This window comes from Danio rerio, chromosome 12 (genome assembly GCF_052040795.2).
Source record: "Danio rerio strain M-AB ecotype USA chromosome 12, GRCz13ab, whole genome shotgun sequence".
NCBI classification, from domain to species: Eukaryota; Metazoa; Chordata; class Actinopteri; order Cypriniformes; family Danionidae; genus Danio; species Danio rerio.
The window spans coordinates 47,904,430-47,920,387 of NC_141032.1; the positions used below are offsets into that span (position 1 = coordinate 47,904,430).

Consider the following 15,958-nt stretch of genomic DNA (forward strand, 5'->3'; position numbering starts at 1 on the left):
CAAACATTGCATGAAAAATACACGCTTAGAGCAGCTCCTCGAATCAAATATCACGTTTGTCGGGAGGGACATAAATGAATTCCCTGAATGAAAGAGCCAAACAGCAGTTTAAGTCCACCATTTAATAATCTGGCAAATAATTCGACTACAGATGTACATGTAAACACAGTCACATTGTCCGCTGTGGTTGTGTGTTTTGACTCTGAAATTCAGCGTGCCCAAATAAACAATCCCACACCAAGCCTCTTTTCTTCCTCCGACACTCCCCCCTAAACAGAGCTGGACACGCCCACTTTTCTGACTTTTTCCAAAGTAGAGGTGTGAAAACACCCTGCTGAAACGAGGGGGTTTCATGGCCCTTTAAAAGGCCTATATTAACTGTGTGCACGTGAACATACTTTAATTATCAAACACAGTAAGTTTCACCTGCTTTCTTTTGCTCACAGTTATTTTTGTTAATATGGTTTAATTATATTTGTTTAAAATAGCATTGCTTTAATGGGAGATTACTCCTCCTTTAAGTGTAGTTAACGGGTGATCTGGAACTTTTAGCCAGGACAGATTACTGTGCATATTTTAGATACATCACAATAATTCTTTTTAAATGTATTTTTTTTAAAGAAAAGGTTTGTTGAATTAAAATAGTGCACCTATTCAGCTATATTTTCATTGTTTTGACACATTAAAATTTTGTGGTGAAGAAATACTTATTTGGTGCACCGAAAAAAATGATTAAAAAATGATTCCTTGGTTTACTCAATTTTTTTTTTTTACGTTAAGTGGTTGTAAACAATTTATTTGAGCTTAATTTAAACAAACAAATTAAGTTGAACATTATTGAACTTAATTTGTTTGTTTAAATTCAACACAAATTTGAGCCCTAAAAAGTCATGTGAAATGAAAACTGATTGCATTGCGACACAACCCATTTGCTCATGCACACTGAGCAAGCTTATACACAATACACACAAGAAGTTAAATAAATGAGGAGGCATGTGCTCATAACACAACATCTAAATCAAGTCATTTTAGCATGTCAAAGTCAAATTTATGCATATAAAACATATTTTCCCAACAAGAAAAGTGTGGCTAGTGAAAATGCAGAGTGGCTAGTAATGTTGGAAATCTACAAGCCACAGTGGCTGGTGATTAAAAAAGTTAATGTCAAGCCCTGGCCCCGCACCATATTATGCAAAAATAAAACAGATTCTTAATAGTGTAACAAATCTTTATTCATTTCATTGTTATTTTTAATAACACACACTACAAAACAACACTGCTCACACTAGTAGAAAAGTGCAGGTACAGAATATTATATGTTAGTATATACATAAATATACAGTTGAATTCAAAATTGTTGGCCCTTTTTCAGATATTTCCCAAATGATGTTTAACAGAATCAGGGATTTTTTCACAGTATTTCCTATAATATTTTTTCTTCTAGAGAAAGTCTTATTTGTTTTATTTCGGCTAAAATAAAAGCAGTTTTTAATTTTCTTACCCTTTTTAAGGTCAATATTATTAGCCCACTAAAGCAATATTTGTTTTGGATTGTCTACAGAACAAACCACTGTTCAAGAGTTCACACTTAGCTGATGATTGATAATAAGCAAGTTTGGCATGCTGTCCCGAGAGAGAGCCCTGAGCTCGAAGGTTCTTGAGCCCTGGGCTCCCTCCTGTTTGGAGGAAGAGAGGGGAGCCTCGAGCTCAGGTAGATCTCGACAACTCCCCTTTTTATAATAGCTAAAGATTAAGATTGAAGGCTATTAAAAGATAAGCTGCATTATTAGATTACCTGTATTGAAATTTAGATTTAACGATTAACTTGTTGTACATGTTTTTGGAATGTGAGAGGAAACTGGAGAACCCGGGGAAAACCCACGCAAGCACGGGAAGAACATGCAAACTACACAGAGAAACGACCACCGGCCTGTTAAAGAACTAGAACCGGTGACGTTCTTGCTGTGAGGCGACAGTGCTAGTCACTGAGCCACCGTGCTGCCCTATGGAGGGAAAGGTGAAAAGGTAGGGGTGGAAGGGGGGATTCTTCAAATCGAAGATGACTGTAGTGAGAAAACCCTAGCTCTTTATAGTGGTTAGGAATGGCCTGATTGGTGGATCAAGCATGCTAATGCAGAACCAGCCGTGTTCAATCATAATCACGTGCTCCTCTCGAAATTAGTTTATGAATAAACTTCACTTATACAATGACTTGCCTAATTCCCCTAACTTGCCTAGTTAACCTAGTTAAGCCTTTAAATGTCACTTTAAGCTGTTTAGAAGTGTCTAGAAAAATATCTAGTCAAATATTATGTACTGTCATCATGACAAAGATAAAATAAATCAGTTATTAGAAATGAGTTATTAAAACTATTATGTTTAGAAATGTGTAAATCTTCTTTTCATAAAGTGAAGTTTATTCATAAACTAATTTCGAGAGGATCACATGCTTATGATTTATCACGGCCGGTCTCGCATTTGCTAATCACCATCTTCCAATCATGTGAGCCCTAAGCTACAATAAATAGCCACAGTTTTCAGTTCACTTTATCTTCGTTTGGAAGAAACCCCCCTCCTCCCCTATTCTCCTCCTTTACCTCTGATTGGGCGGCACAGTGGCCCAGTGGTTAGCACTGTGAGCCCCACAGCAAGAGCACTGCCAGCCCTGGTTCCACAGGACCGGCGGGTGTTTCTGTGAGGAGTTTGTATGTTCTCCCCGTGTCCGCGAGGGTTTTCCCCGGGTTCTCCGGTTTCCTCCCACCATCCAAAGACATTCAACATACATAACAATCAAGCTTTTGTCTAACCCCTTATGTTCCCTTAGCTACCACAGCAGGGGAGTTCTGAGATCCACCGAGCTCAGGCTCCCCTCTCGCTCTGCCAACAGGAGGAAGCCCCGGGCTCCAGGAGCCCTTGAGCTCGGGGCTCTCTTCCGGGACAGCATGCCAAACGAGCTTTTATAAATCATCATCTAAGTGTGAACTCTTGAAACACAAATTAGGGGAAAATATTCAGGGGGCTAATAACTGAGGAGGATTAATAATTCTGACTTCAACTGTATTTTAAACATCCATTATAGACATTTCACAAATGTTATAAAAAAAGTGCAACAGCAAACTCAGTTTGGATTTTGTAGAACTGCTTCTCAACTTAATATGTATCTGCTGATCAAAAAGATTGTTAACATTCCATCATTTCTCAGAAATAGCGATAAACTGAAACAGTGTTAAAGCTCATTAGCTGACAGTCATTGTTCGGGAGGTTTAGTGGTTTGAAGTCTAACAGAGACGTGTGTACAGGTTTTACTGGAGTTCACTGATGTTTCAGGAGCACCCCAAGAATCTTCACAATGAAATTACACATTTTCTGTTTCATTGTTGTCGTCATCATTTTGTCTGACGACCTGAAACTTCTTCCTTTTCAGAAATCCACAAGGAGTCATTTTGTAAGTGATAATGACGGCCAATATGATGATGAAACAGACCACAGCCAGAGGGATGACAGTAGATCCATGATTATCTCCAATTAATGGATTTATTGCACCTTCAACCAGAGTAAGTAATATTTCACATTATTCATATTAATATTTTATATAACTATTTCATCATAAATCTATCTTCAGCCCATTGCAGACTGCAGACAGTCTGTGTGTGTGTGTGTGTGTGTGTGTGTGTGTTTGTCTAGAAATCAGATTCTCCACACACACTTTGACTAAATGCTTCTGTGGAGGATCTGATTTCTAGACAAACACACACACACACACACACACACACACACACACACACACACACACACACACACACACACACACACACACACACACACACACACACACACACACACACACACACACACCAATCTAAACATCTCTAAAATAATTTGAGATTATTTAATATTAAATATATTTAAATATAAATATCTCTTAATTTTTTTTGAGATGTTCAGATGTGTGTGTGTGTGTGTGTGTGTGTGTGTGTGTGTGTGTGTGTGTGTGTGTGTGTGTGTGTGTGTGTGTTTGTCTAGAAATCAGATTCTCCACACAGAAGCATTTAGTCAAAGTGTGTGTGGAGAATCTCACGCACGCACGCACGCACGCACGCACGCACGCACACACACACACACACACCTAAACATCTCTAAAAATAATCCAAGATATTATTTAATATTGAGCACAATTAGAAAATGCTTATACAGAATATTAATTCATTAATAAATGTATATTTATCCATCACATTAATACTTTCTGTGTGCTTGCTCTATAACAGGGATGGGCTACAGAGTAATTCTTAGTTAATTCATGAAGCTAACTTTAGCCCATTGCAGACTCTAGACTAAACGCTTCTGTGGAGAATCTGATGTCTTGACAAACACAGACTAATATAAGCATCTAGAACTCTAAAAATGTCTCCTGAAATATGAGAGATTATTACTCAGAAAGCATGCATGTATTTATTCATTTATAAATGTATCCAACATACTTTTAAAAAGTTGTTTTATTGTAATTTATTTCTAAACACAACACTAAGGTGTTAGTAATGAAGTATAACAAATAATTGAAGCATAATAATGAAGTATTTAGTATCACATAGTAGAATAAAATGTATTACCGTCAATGGCATGAGCTTCAGTTTTAGGGTTTGGAGAATTTACAGCTTCTGTTGACAGATGTTTAAAATAATATTAGCATATTAATAATGCATTGCAGACTGCAGACACTCAGATCCCCCACAAACACAGTTTGATTAAATGCTTCTGTGTGGAAAATCTGATATCTAGACACACACACACACACACACACACACACACACACACACACACACACACACACACACACACACACACACACACACACACACACACACACACACAGACTAATATAAACATCTAGAACTCTAAAAATGTCTCCTGAAATATGAAAGATTATTACTCAGAAAGCATGCATGTATTTATTCATTTATAAATGTATCCAATATACTTTTTAAAAAGTTGTTTTACTGTAATTTATTTCTATACACAACACTAAACTAAAGTGTTAGTAATGAAGTATAACAAATAATTGAAGCATAATAATGAAGTATTAGTTATACTTTAAGTATCACATAGTAGAATAAAATGTATTACCGTCAATGGCAGGAGCTTCAGTTTTAGGGGTTGGAGAAGTAACAGCTTCTGTTGACAGATGTTTAAAATAATATTAGCATATTAATAATGCATTGCAGACTGCAGACAGTCAGATCCCCCCCACACACACTTTGATTAAATGCTTCTGTGGGGAGAATCTGATTCTGATTTGAATCTAGACAAACACACACATCTAAACATCTCTAAAATATTTCAAGAGATTATTTAATATAGAGCATAATTAAAAAAAAATACCAATACAGTAAATTTATATTTATCCATCACATTAATACTTTTCTGTTTTATAACAGGGATGGGTTTTACAGTAATTATTAGTTAAAGGGCACCTAGGTTACCCCTTTTTTCAGATTTAATATAAGTCTTTTGCGTCTCTAGAATGTGTATATAAAGTTTCAGATCAAAATACCCATCAGATTTTTCATTATACCTTTTACAAGATGCTGTTTTATACTGATTTCCAGCAGGGGGTGGTTTTGTCGTACTGTGCCTTTAAGACGAGTTTTTCCCGCCCACTTTCTCGCCCACTACATGCCTCCTCCCTCAGCTGCGTCAGACAACAGACAGACTTAAAGGAAGAAGGTCTCACGTAGCGTTTGTGAGATACCACAGTAAGAACTAACCTTTACTAATCAGTATTGTGAAGTTGCATTGATGAGTCACACACAATATCGTTACAAAGTTAACGCGCGCACACACACACACACACACACACCACAGATGACACACACACACACACACACACACACACACACACACACATGCAGGCAGACAGAGCGCTAGCTTAGTTAAGGCTAACCTCAAGTACTGTGTGGATACCTGTTATGCTAATGTACAAAATAAACCTGATTTAACTTCCACAAACCGGGATTGAAGCGTCTTCTTTTATAATTGTTCTGACACGCGACTGTGCTGATGAAGTAAAGCTGAAGTAAAACGCTGTAATTAATTAAACACATACTCTGTTTTAAAACATTTTAAACATGTGAAACTCACTCTTGATCACATTTGATGATGATTGCTGATCCTAGCGAACAGAACAGACCTTTTATTCCCGGTTGCTTTGCGTATGTTTGCCTGGTCTTGTTGACATATACACGCGACTACCAGAACATGTTAATGCGCGCAGCTGTCAATCAATTCGGTGGGCGGGGGGATCGTACACCTACGTAATGGTGCGATCGATTTGAAAACAGCTCCAATTGGCCGACCCTTTTTTTTGTAGTTAAATTGAAAAAAAAGGACTGGGTGTGTTCATATCACCCCAGTATGACGGTCTATACACTATACCAACAAACAGATCTGTCCAAACAGCTTGAAAAGTAGATTTTTTACCATAGGTGCCCTTTAATTCATAAAGCTTTAGCCCATTGACTGTGTACAATCTTCATTTCATTTAGAAATTTTTCCAAATTTATCCAAAATATTTTAAGTAGTTGGCGGTTCATTCTGTTGTGATAAATCAGGGACTAAGCCGAATGTTTGTTTGTTTAAATGAATGTTTGTATACATACTGTGACAATGAATTGAACTCATATTCAATAATCAAGTATTAATACTACTCCAAGTATCAAGTAGCAGAGTGGAATAAAATACACAACTTGCACTGTTAGGAGAGTTAATTTTAACAGGCTCTGTTGACAAATGTTCAAAATAATATTAGTAGATTTAAATATATAAACAGATATTGCATGCAGTACCTGTTATATTCACTGTGAATTTTTTTCTTTCTGGAGCGCCAGCAGTTTGCACAAAGAATCTAAATGTTTCATTCATTGTTGTATATGGAGTGTATTTGCATGTGAAGATGCTCCACTTTTTACAGGGGCCATCAACAGACCCTTCTCTACAGATTTCTGAGTCATTATATTTTTCAGGATACTGAAACTTATACAGTTTAACACAGCATTTAGTGGACTGTTCACAGACGCTGCAGGCGAAAATCATTTCTTTCCCCACAGTTCCAGTCACATCATTACACCTCACACCACAGTCACCTGAAAATAAATAAAGAATAAACAGCAACAGAAGAATAATAAAATGTTTGACACGATTTAAAACAAGATCATTTCTGTGTGTTCACGTCAGTCATTTAATAAATGTATACACCGAGACACTGGATCGTTAGAAAACATATTCATAAATAAAATCGTGCATTGTGGGTTTTTGTACACTTAACTTCTGACCCAGTAGTTAGGATTGTGTAGAATTTGAAAAGAATATTTTCTATTATGAAATAGGGTATAGTGTATACAATATTGACATTATTACTATTAATATATTACATTGTGCAAACCATACACTGAAAAAAATTAACACTTGAACTAACTAAAAAAAGTGACTTTAATTTGTTAGTTAAATTATTCAGTTTTTCTCAAAGTATAATTTAACTTTGGTTCAAACTTTAAAAAAGTATTTATTACAAACTTTAAAAAAGTATTTATTACACACCTATTTATTCTTTTCTTGTTCACAATCACAGATATACAGCCTCCACCACGGGGACTGAATCTCTGCACAAGACTTTTGGCCAGCGGAGAAATTAAAATGGTCGTGCCCAACTGAGTCTGGTTCTCTCAAGGTTTTTTTCTTCACTCCCATCAGGTGAAGTTTTTTTTCCCTCTCCGCTGTCGCCACTGCCTCGCATGGTTCAGGATTGGTAGAGCTACGCATCGATGAATTTGCTCTTCAGTGTTTGAACTCTCAGTAATGATTTTAAATCACACTGAACTGAGCTAAACTGAACTGAACTGAACTTAAACACTAAAAACTGAACCACACTGTTCCAGTTACTGTGACCATTTATGTGAAGCTGCTTTGACACAATCTACATTGTAAAAGCGCTATACAAATAAAGCTGAATTGAATATTTTAGAGACAATTTCAGAACTTGTCTGAGTTTATTATCTGAGCGATTACTGCAAATTCACTACACATCTATGCTGATATACTGTATTGAAACAGCAATAAATTTAAGTAAATTGACATGCTTATATAAAGCGTAGAGCAAATATAAATACCTCTTTTATTGAATAAAGGCTGTTAAACAAACAGAAATGGTAAAGTGTGATGACATCAGTAATATACAAATTAACGTATGACGTAATCTAGCGCTTTTCTTTTTGTCCACAATGTAAAAAGTGATTAGTTAGTTAAATCGAGTAAACAAATTCTGGAAAAGTAGCCCCGCGGACGTTTTTGGAGACCACGATTTACGTGACCGGAGGTACGTACGGCCGCGTTTAGTTTTTTTCGAGCGAACGCTGCGGGGCGGTGTGGCGCCGCTCCGCTCCTCCTCTTCGCGCTCGCCGGCCGACGGCTCGCCTCCGAGTGGAGGGCTTTCCCGATGCAACCAGTTTGTCCGCTTAGCTCACAGCGTTGTGTCGGCGGAGTGGAGGCCTCGGAGGAGCCGACTGCGAGGACGACGACCGGGATCGAGTCCTGGGAACAGCGGTTCCAGAAATCAGGTAAGATGAAAAACAGAATCCGAAAAATAAGGGCGAGAACGGGGCGGGATCTAAAAAACGGGGTCGAAATCGAAGACAAGGGCTTTTGCTTTTTTTTTTCTGGACGGCTTTTGCAAACCGTCGCTTGTGTTTAGGAAAGGAGGACGAGGAGGAGGAGGAAGAGGAGGGCGGCAGGGTCGGCTGATCCGGCGGCTTTTCGCGCGAGAACAGCGTGGGCGTGAACGGCGCGCGCTCCCGAGAGGCGCTCGAGACGTGAAAAAGCGCGCACAGCGGCCTCTCTCGGATCCGCGAAAACAAAAACCGCTCGACTACGTACCTCCTGGGACGTATCTCGCGGTCCGCAGAAACGTCCACGGGGCTACGTTTCCACAATGAGTCCGGGTTGCATATATTTCACCTCATCATTATTGAATTCTCCCCCATTATCACTAAATACTTTTTGGGGTGGGCCGTGTACGCTTATCCGTCATGGAGAAAATGTTTGACTATTTCAGAGGATCTCTTTGAGGTTAGAATGCTGCCTGCACTGAATCTAGTAAACTGGTCAATGATGTGGAGATACCAGACACCTGGTTCAAGTTCATGTAGATCTACAGCCACAGTTTCGTTGTATTGTATTGCCAGTGGTAGGCCAACAGCAGGCTTTGGTTTAGCTTTACCATATCTATTACATATCTCACACTCACTTACAATTTTTTTCAAGATGATGTTACATTCAGCATCTTTATAACCTGAGCTGTCAAGTAGTCGCTGCAGTTTATCAACAGAAGCATGGCCGAATTGTTTGTGAAGCTTCATCATGATGTGACGTTTTTCTGTTGAGCTCATTGTATCTGAAATGATCAAAATTTCACTCTCATCATCCTTTACATTTTGCATAATGTCTTCAGCAGTTGTCAAAATCTGCTCATTAGAATGCATGTCTTTTGAGCTACTTTCGTTGTCCATTATATTTACACAATAATGACCAGAACTTGTAAAGTCAAGTTCTACTGGCTGGTTGGACATTACCGCTCTGTCATTTTCCATGTCTAAAACTGTTCCTGCTCTTTTCAGAGAGGCTTTGCTTAAGAGCAATGGTATGCTGGCTGGAAAGACTTCAGTTTCAATCTTACATTTGATCTGTGCAATTTTTGCAGGAATTTTTAACTTTCTGTTGGAGCAGACCACTTTTCCATCTCCAAACCTAAATGGTCTATGGCTGTATGTTTCTGTCTTTCTCAGATCATTAGTCTCTTCTTGATTGAGCTCAGTTATGTAATGATTTAGCCATTCTTGTCCACACACAGTCTGAGTGCATGCAGTGTCTATTATTGCAGATCCAAAACATTCAGTCATGAGGATTTCTGCTTCAGTGTGTAACTCTTCTGTAAACAGAGTGATGTTGTATTCCTCTACATCATTTCTTGCACAATCTTCAGTCAGTTTGATTTGCTCACCTTTGTGTGGGCAGTCCTTGGTCCAATGAAACGTACTTTGACAAACAGCACATTTTGATCTGCGACCATATCTATTCAGTGGGTTTGTGCCAGGTAATGGTTTCCTTTGTTGGTCATTCTGAGGCCATGACTTGCCTCTCTGTCGTCTCTGTTCTGTTATATATGCAGTTTCCTGGTTAATTCCCACCGTTAATGCAGACGTATTTCCGGTGAAAATTCTCTTAAGTGCCGACTTCATTGATGCAAAAGTCAGATCTGCACATGCTGTTAAAGCCAACTGTCGATCTTTCACATCCAAGCAAGCAGTATCCAATAATTTAAAAGCTAAGACTGCATCAGGAAGTTCCATTTTATATTTGTGCATCCGAAACTAGCGTTGTTCAAAGTCAATTATATAGTCCGTCATTGAAACATTACTGCCTTTCACAATGCGGTCAAAGCTCATATATGCCTCATAAGTCCGGTCCTTTTCTTCCCTGAGAAACAAATGATCCGACTTCATTCTTCCAGCTTTCATATGGCTTTTCTTCATCAAAGGTTGGAGGGACTCTGTAATTGCTAACCATCCTCTGCTACCAATTTGTTACTAAATGAAAACAACAGTTTAGAAAAAAAAAAGTGATGAACATGCATCCACAGGCCCAGGGGCCTCATGTATCAAGGCTGCGTACGCACAAAAACTTTGCGTATGCCAGGTTTCACGCTCAGAATCGCTCACGTTTGGATTTACTAACGATGAACTGAACGTGGGAATGTGCGCAGCTTCACGGCAGCTTTATGGCTGGCGTACGCACATTTTTTGTGCGTGTCTGTTTTATTTCCATTGGCGACTCCTAGAGGCAGTTGTGTTAAATTCCTCTCTTCAAAGTGTCTGAGCCTTGCAATGGCAGCTGTATGAGACGGGTTCATCAAGCAGGTATATAAGATTTCCATACCATACAGTTGACCAGCTAAACATTAAAGCACAATTTGCAGCGGTCGCCTGTTTTCCCAATGTAATCTGAGCAATCTACTGCACACACATTGCTATAAAGACACCATCTGAAGATGAATTTGCATGCGTGAATCAGAAACATTTCCATCCAATAAATGTGCAAATAAAATATGATGCACAAACTTATTGATGATTCCTACCTGTCTTTCTTGTGATAAATAGTTGGCAAAATCTGATATGTAGCGGGGGAAAAAAGAAGAAAGAGTTCATCAGACGCTGGATTCGAGCCGAGTTCATACACGAACTTGTCAAAACATGTTGACATGCGTCTAACGAGCTGCACCACTGAGACTTTTAAGGGAATTGCAACATTTTACAGCTATAAATCACACTATTTCCTTTCTAATTCACTTAGTGCGATGTTCAGACCCAACTGTGTTAACCGCATCAGCTAAGCTCTCCCACTCTATTTTTTTTCTTTTGTTGTTAATTCCGGAGAACAAACTTGCAAATAACACTGCTTTTCTCCGGTCTACCTCTGAAAGCAGCACCTCCAATTCACAATCTGTTTAAAGTTTCTCTTTTGGCTTGCTTTTGCCATTGCTTTTTCGTTGGGTTTTGCCATTAGCATAGTCATTAGCATATTCATACGGGGGAGGAGGCAGGGAGGGGTTTTGTGCTCGTGCATGTTGCGCTCAGTTTCACATTCATTCAGATATACAAAAGAATATGCGTGAGATTCGGCGTACGGAGTGTTTCATACATCTGAATTTTTTCTGCGTACGCACATTTACAGCTTTGTGCGTACGCAATGTTTTAGTTTGATTTCCATGCAAGTCTTAGTACATGAGGCCCCTGATGCTTTTAAGAGCTCAAAATGTGTCTTTTTGTAAGCTTTCACTTTGAACAGATTATTAAATGTAACCACGTGCATGTGATCTCCTTTCATTATCACACACGGTATGTTTCACCTGCTTTTATTTGCTTTTATTTTTGTTAAAATGGTTTAATTATTATTTTTCTTTACAACATTGCTCTAATGGGAGATGAACTCTCCATTTATGTGCAGTTAACTGGTGATCCGAGAGATCTTTAGCCACGACAGATTACTGGGCAAATTTTTAATACATGACAATAGTTATTTTTTAACAGTCAATTGCTTTTCTTTCTTTTTAGGAAATGTTTTTTTAAATAAAAAGTATAGTATACAGCTATATTTTGCTTTTTTTTTTACACATTACAAATTTGTGGCTAACAAAAAATTATTGTTTCCTGTGGTTATAGAGATAAATTTGGTAAATTTTGAGCTCTAAAAAAAAGTCCTGTGAAATAAAAACTAACTGCAATATAACACTATGAAACCCTGACCCATTTGCTCATGCTCATCTAGCAAGCTCATACTCGACACACAAAAAGGGAAATGAATGAGGAGGCATGTGGACATAACATCACATTTAAATCAAGTAATTTTAGCATGTCAACGTCAAATTTATGCATATAAAATATATTTTCCCAACAACAAAAATGTGGCTAGTGAAAATGCAGCGTGGTTAGTAACATTGGAAAACTACTAGCCACAGTGACCAGTGATTAAAAAAGTTAATGTAAAGCCCTGTATACAAACTAAAATTTACCTTTGAGTCGATGTTTCCTTGGGATGAATAAATATAATGATTAACATGCTTTTTTTATTTTCAACCAAATTAAAAGTATAATTTAAGGGGCATTTATACATTTTTAAACACATTACAGTCATTTTTTAGGTTGGTCAAATGCAAAATTATACTTTGAACTGGGGTTAAAAAAGGCATGTTGTCTACCTAATACCAAAAAAAAAAAAAAGACTCATTAATAAACAATATTTTAACTAAATTGTAAATATATTTATTTCTTGACCACAATAAATACTTTAAATGTATATAATTGTAAAGTTTGAACCAAAGGTAATTTATACAAATAAAATATTTTTTAGTTGTTTCAAAGTGTATTTTTAAGTGTAAAGACAGACTGAACTAATATGAAATTGAAAGAATAAAGAAATTGTTTGCTCTATGAGAGGTCTGAAGCCTAGAACATGATAACAATTACAATGTTTACGGTCTTATCCAGACACTTTCTGATGTGCATCAGATTTTATTAGTGGAGAAAACTCAATGTGCAAGTCTAAAACAAGTAAACAATACAGCTTCCTGACATCAGTGGGTTTTACATGGATGGTAAAATGTTCTCAGAGCTAAAACATGGGCAGCCCTAAACATTCCTTCCTCCACACATTTCTCTCACACACTGTAAGTTAATTGTCTTACCAATATCAGCTTGGCAGACTGCGATGAAACCCCACAGCAACATGAAGATCTGCACTGCATTTATTACAGTCATGTCTTTCATTTATCAACTGAAACAAAAGATATGAAATAACAAAGGGGAGATTTAACCATAGCTAATAAAGAAGTACTAGAGTATGATCACGCTTTTAAGGTGTCATGTTTCATGTACTTACTATAGTAATTACAATGAATTATGCAAAATTACATACAAATAAACCTAAATCACATCCCAAACTTTACCAAACCGTAGATGCATGTACTTATTAATATACTCAGTGGTTAAATGATTAAAACCAAAACAAAAATAAAGTGTGAACAAGATTAACAGTAAATAAACACTTTAACGATCACGATTCAACATTTATCAGTATATGAATTGAATTAATTCTCATGAATATTCATCACCAACACAAAAATACTGCAATAATTTTGAACATAATATATGGATCATGTGTGAAATAAAATGCAATGAAATGATGACACTAAAACAGCACTAATGCATCGTTAGATGTATGATGAAACACAGAAAAGGTAATTTATACATGAGAAAAAGCTTTAATTCTAAATAAAATCAAAGTAAACAAAACAGATGAGCCAGTAAAGCAGACGTGCATTCATTACTTTTAGCACTGGATCACTGATAGAAGTAGAAAGGCATGAAAAATTAGTTTGTTTGCTTTGTTTCAGTGGATGAACGAAAGAAAAATATAGTTTTGTGATAAACACAGCAGATTTGACCATACAGCATTATTACACTCGGCTTTCTATACTCATAAGTATTTTGAAGGTTAAAAGTTTAAGTCAAATAATACAAACAAGCATGCACATGCGCTCAAGATTTTCCAGCGGCTGACCATGAATTGATTAGTAAATACGAATGAGGTCATTTGCTGTTTTGAGAGAGTTTTTACTCACCCACAGTCTTTCCGTCTTCAGTCTGAGTTCGTCTGTGCCTCTCTGTAGGATCCCACCCTAATGATATCCAGCAGCAGGACCACAGATCCACCCACGTTTTAGGCACACACAATCTGGCACACACTAGGCAAACTAGATATAGTTACGATGGATGTTAATCTTCAGTGGCGGTTCTAGACCAGAGTAACGGGGGGAGGGGGGGGGGGGTGGGCGGGGCAGGGGCCACTTCTACTTTTAGGGGGCACACTTTAACATACATCACAAACTATTTAAAGAATTATTCAGTCATTTTTTATACATCACTCTGCAGTCTTCATAAACATTCATTCATTCATTTTCTTTTTGGCTTAGTCCCTTTATTAATCTGGGGTCGCCACAGAAGAATGAACCACCAACTTATCCAGCATATGTTTTACGCAGCGGATGACCTTCCAGCTCCAACCCATCACTGGGAAAAACCCATACACTCATACACTTTGGACAATTTAACAAATTCACCTATAGCACATGTTTTTGGACTGTGGGGGAAACCAGAGCACCCAGAGGAAACCCATGGCAACACCGGAAGAACATGCAAACTCCACACAGATATTCCAACTGACCCAGCTGGCACTCGAACCAGTGACCTTCTTGCTGTGAGGCGTTTGTGCTACCCACTGCGCCACCGTGCTGCCCTGTCTTCATAAATAAGCTAAATAAATAACTTAAACTATATAATCTTAAAAATAACTTTCAGTGTTAATTTATTTTAATATATATATTACTATTATTATATTTTAATAGTGTGCATTTGCTAAATTTTTGTAATAACTTTTTAGTTAATGATTTCCCAGATTTAATACTGTAATAATTTAAGTAAGCAATATATATATTTTTTTATTGTGTTTTTGACAAAAGGTACAGTACAGTACAGGTATTCAATGACAAAGGTATTTTCATTTTTTTTTAACCATACATTAATTTGAAACAGAGACAAATGAACATAATAAAAATTATTATGAAAAGGAAATGCATTAAATAAAAATGTATTAATAATAATAAGAAATAATAATAATAATAATAATAATAATAATAATGAGAATAAAATAAATAAAATAAATAAAAAATAAATAAAATAAATAAATAAATGTAAAAAAAGGTGGGGGGTGGGGGGTGGGGTTGAGAATTTATTGTTGGAGGAGTACATTAGTCTCAATATGAATTATTAGAGGGTCCCATGTTTTGAAAAATGTTTTGGTTGATCCTCTGAGAAAAAATTAATTTTTTTCTGTTTTCATAAATAGCATTACATCCAACCCGGGCTCATTGTGGAAACGTAGCCCTGCGGCGTTTCTGCGGACCATGATTTACGTCCCGAGAGGTACGTATTCAAGCGTTTTTTGTTTTCAATGTTACATGTTACAAAGGCAAAGGCGTTTTCTATTTCTTTGGCTACATGGATGTCCTATTTGGCGCTCTCCAGAAATGTATATAGGGGTACATAATTTAAATAAGCCTGGGTTGAAAGTGTCATACGTGCATTCATAATTTAAAACAAAGGACAAATAAAACAGACATAAGACTCATACAGACAAATAAATCATTTAAAAATAAAAAGCAGAATGACGTGGTGGCGCAGTAGGTAGTGCTGTTGCCTCACAGCAAGAAGGTTGCTGGTTCGAGCCACGGCTGAGTCATTTGGCATTTCTGTGTGGAGTTTGCATGTTCTCCCCGCTTTCATGTGGATTTCCTCTGGGT

General features: G+C 37.2%; 1 protein-coding gene across 5 annotated transcripts; it reads right to left on the reverse strand.

Moving 5' to 3' along the window:
* Nucleotides 1–1,207: 1,207 nt before the first annotated feature.
* LOC100332446 (uncharacterized) lies at nucleotides 1,208–14,487 on the reverse strand. 5 transcript variants are annotated; one of them, XM_087274528.1, is made up of 7 exons: nucleotides 14,222–14,487; nucleotides 13,286–13,374; nucleotides 6,840–7,136; nucleotides 5,122–5,169; nucleotides 4,608–4,655; nucleotides 2,201–3,543; nucleotides 1,208–1,570 (listed from the first exon to the last, which is right to left on the reverse strand). In XM_087274528.1, exons 2-6 carry the CDS (start codon nucleotides 13,365–13,367, stop codon nucleotides 3,356–3,358), a joined length of 663 nt encoding a protein of 220 aa, XP_087130654.1. In that variant the 5' UTR covers nucleotides 13,368–13,374; nucleotides 14,222–14,487; the 3' UTR covers nucleotides 1,208–1,570; nucleotides 2,201–3,355.
* Nucleotides 14,488–15,958: the final 1,471 nt, after the last annotated feature.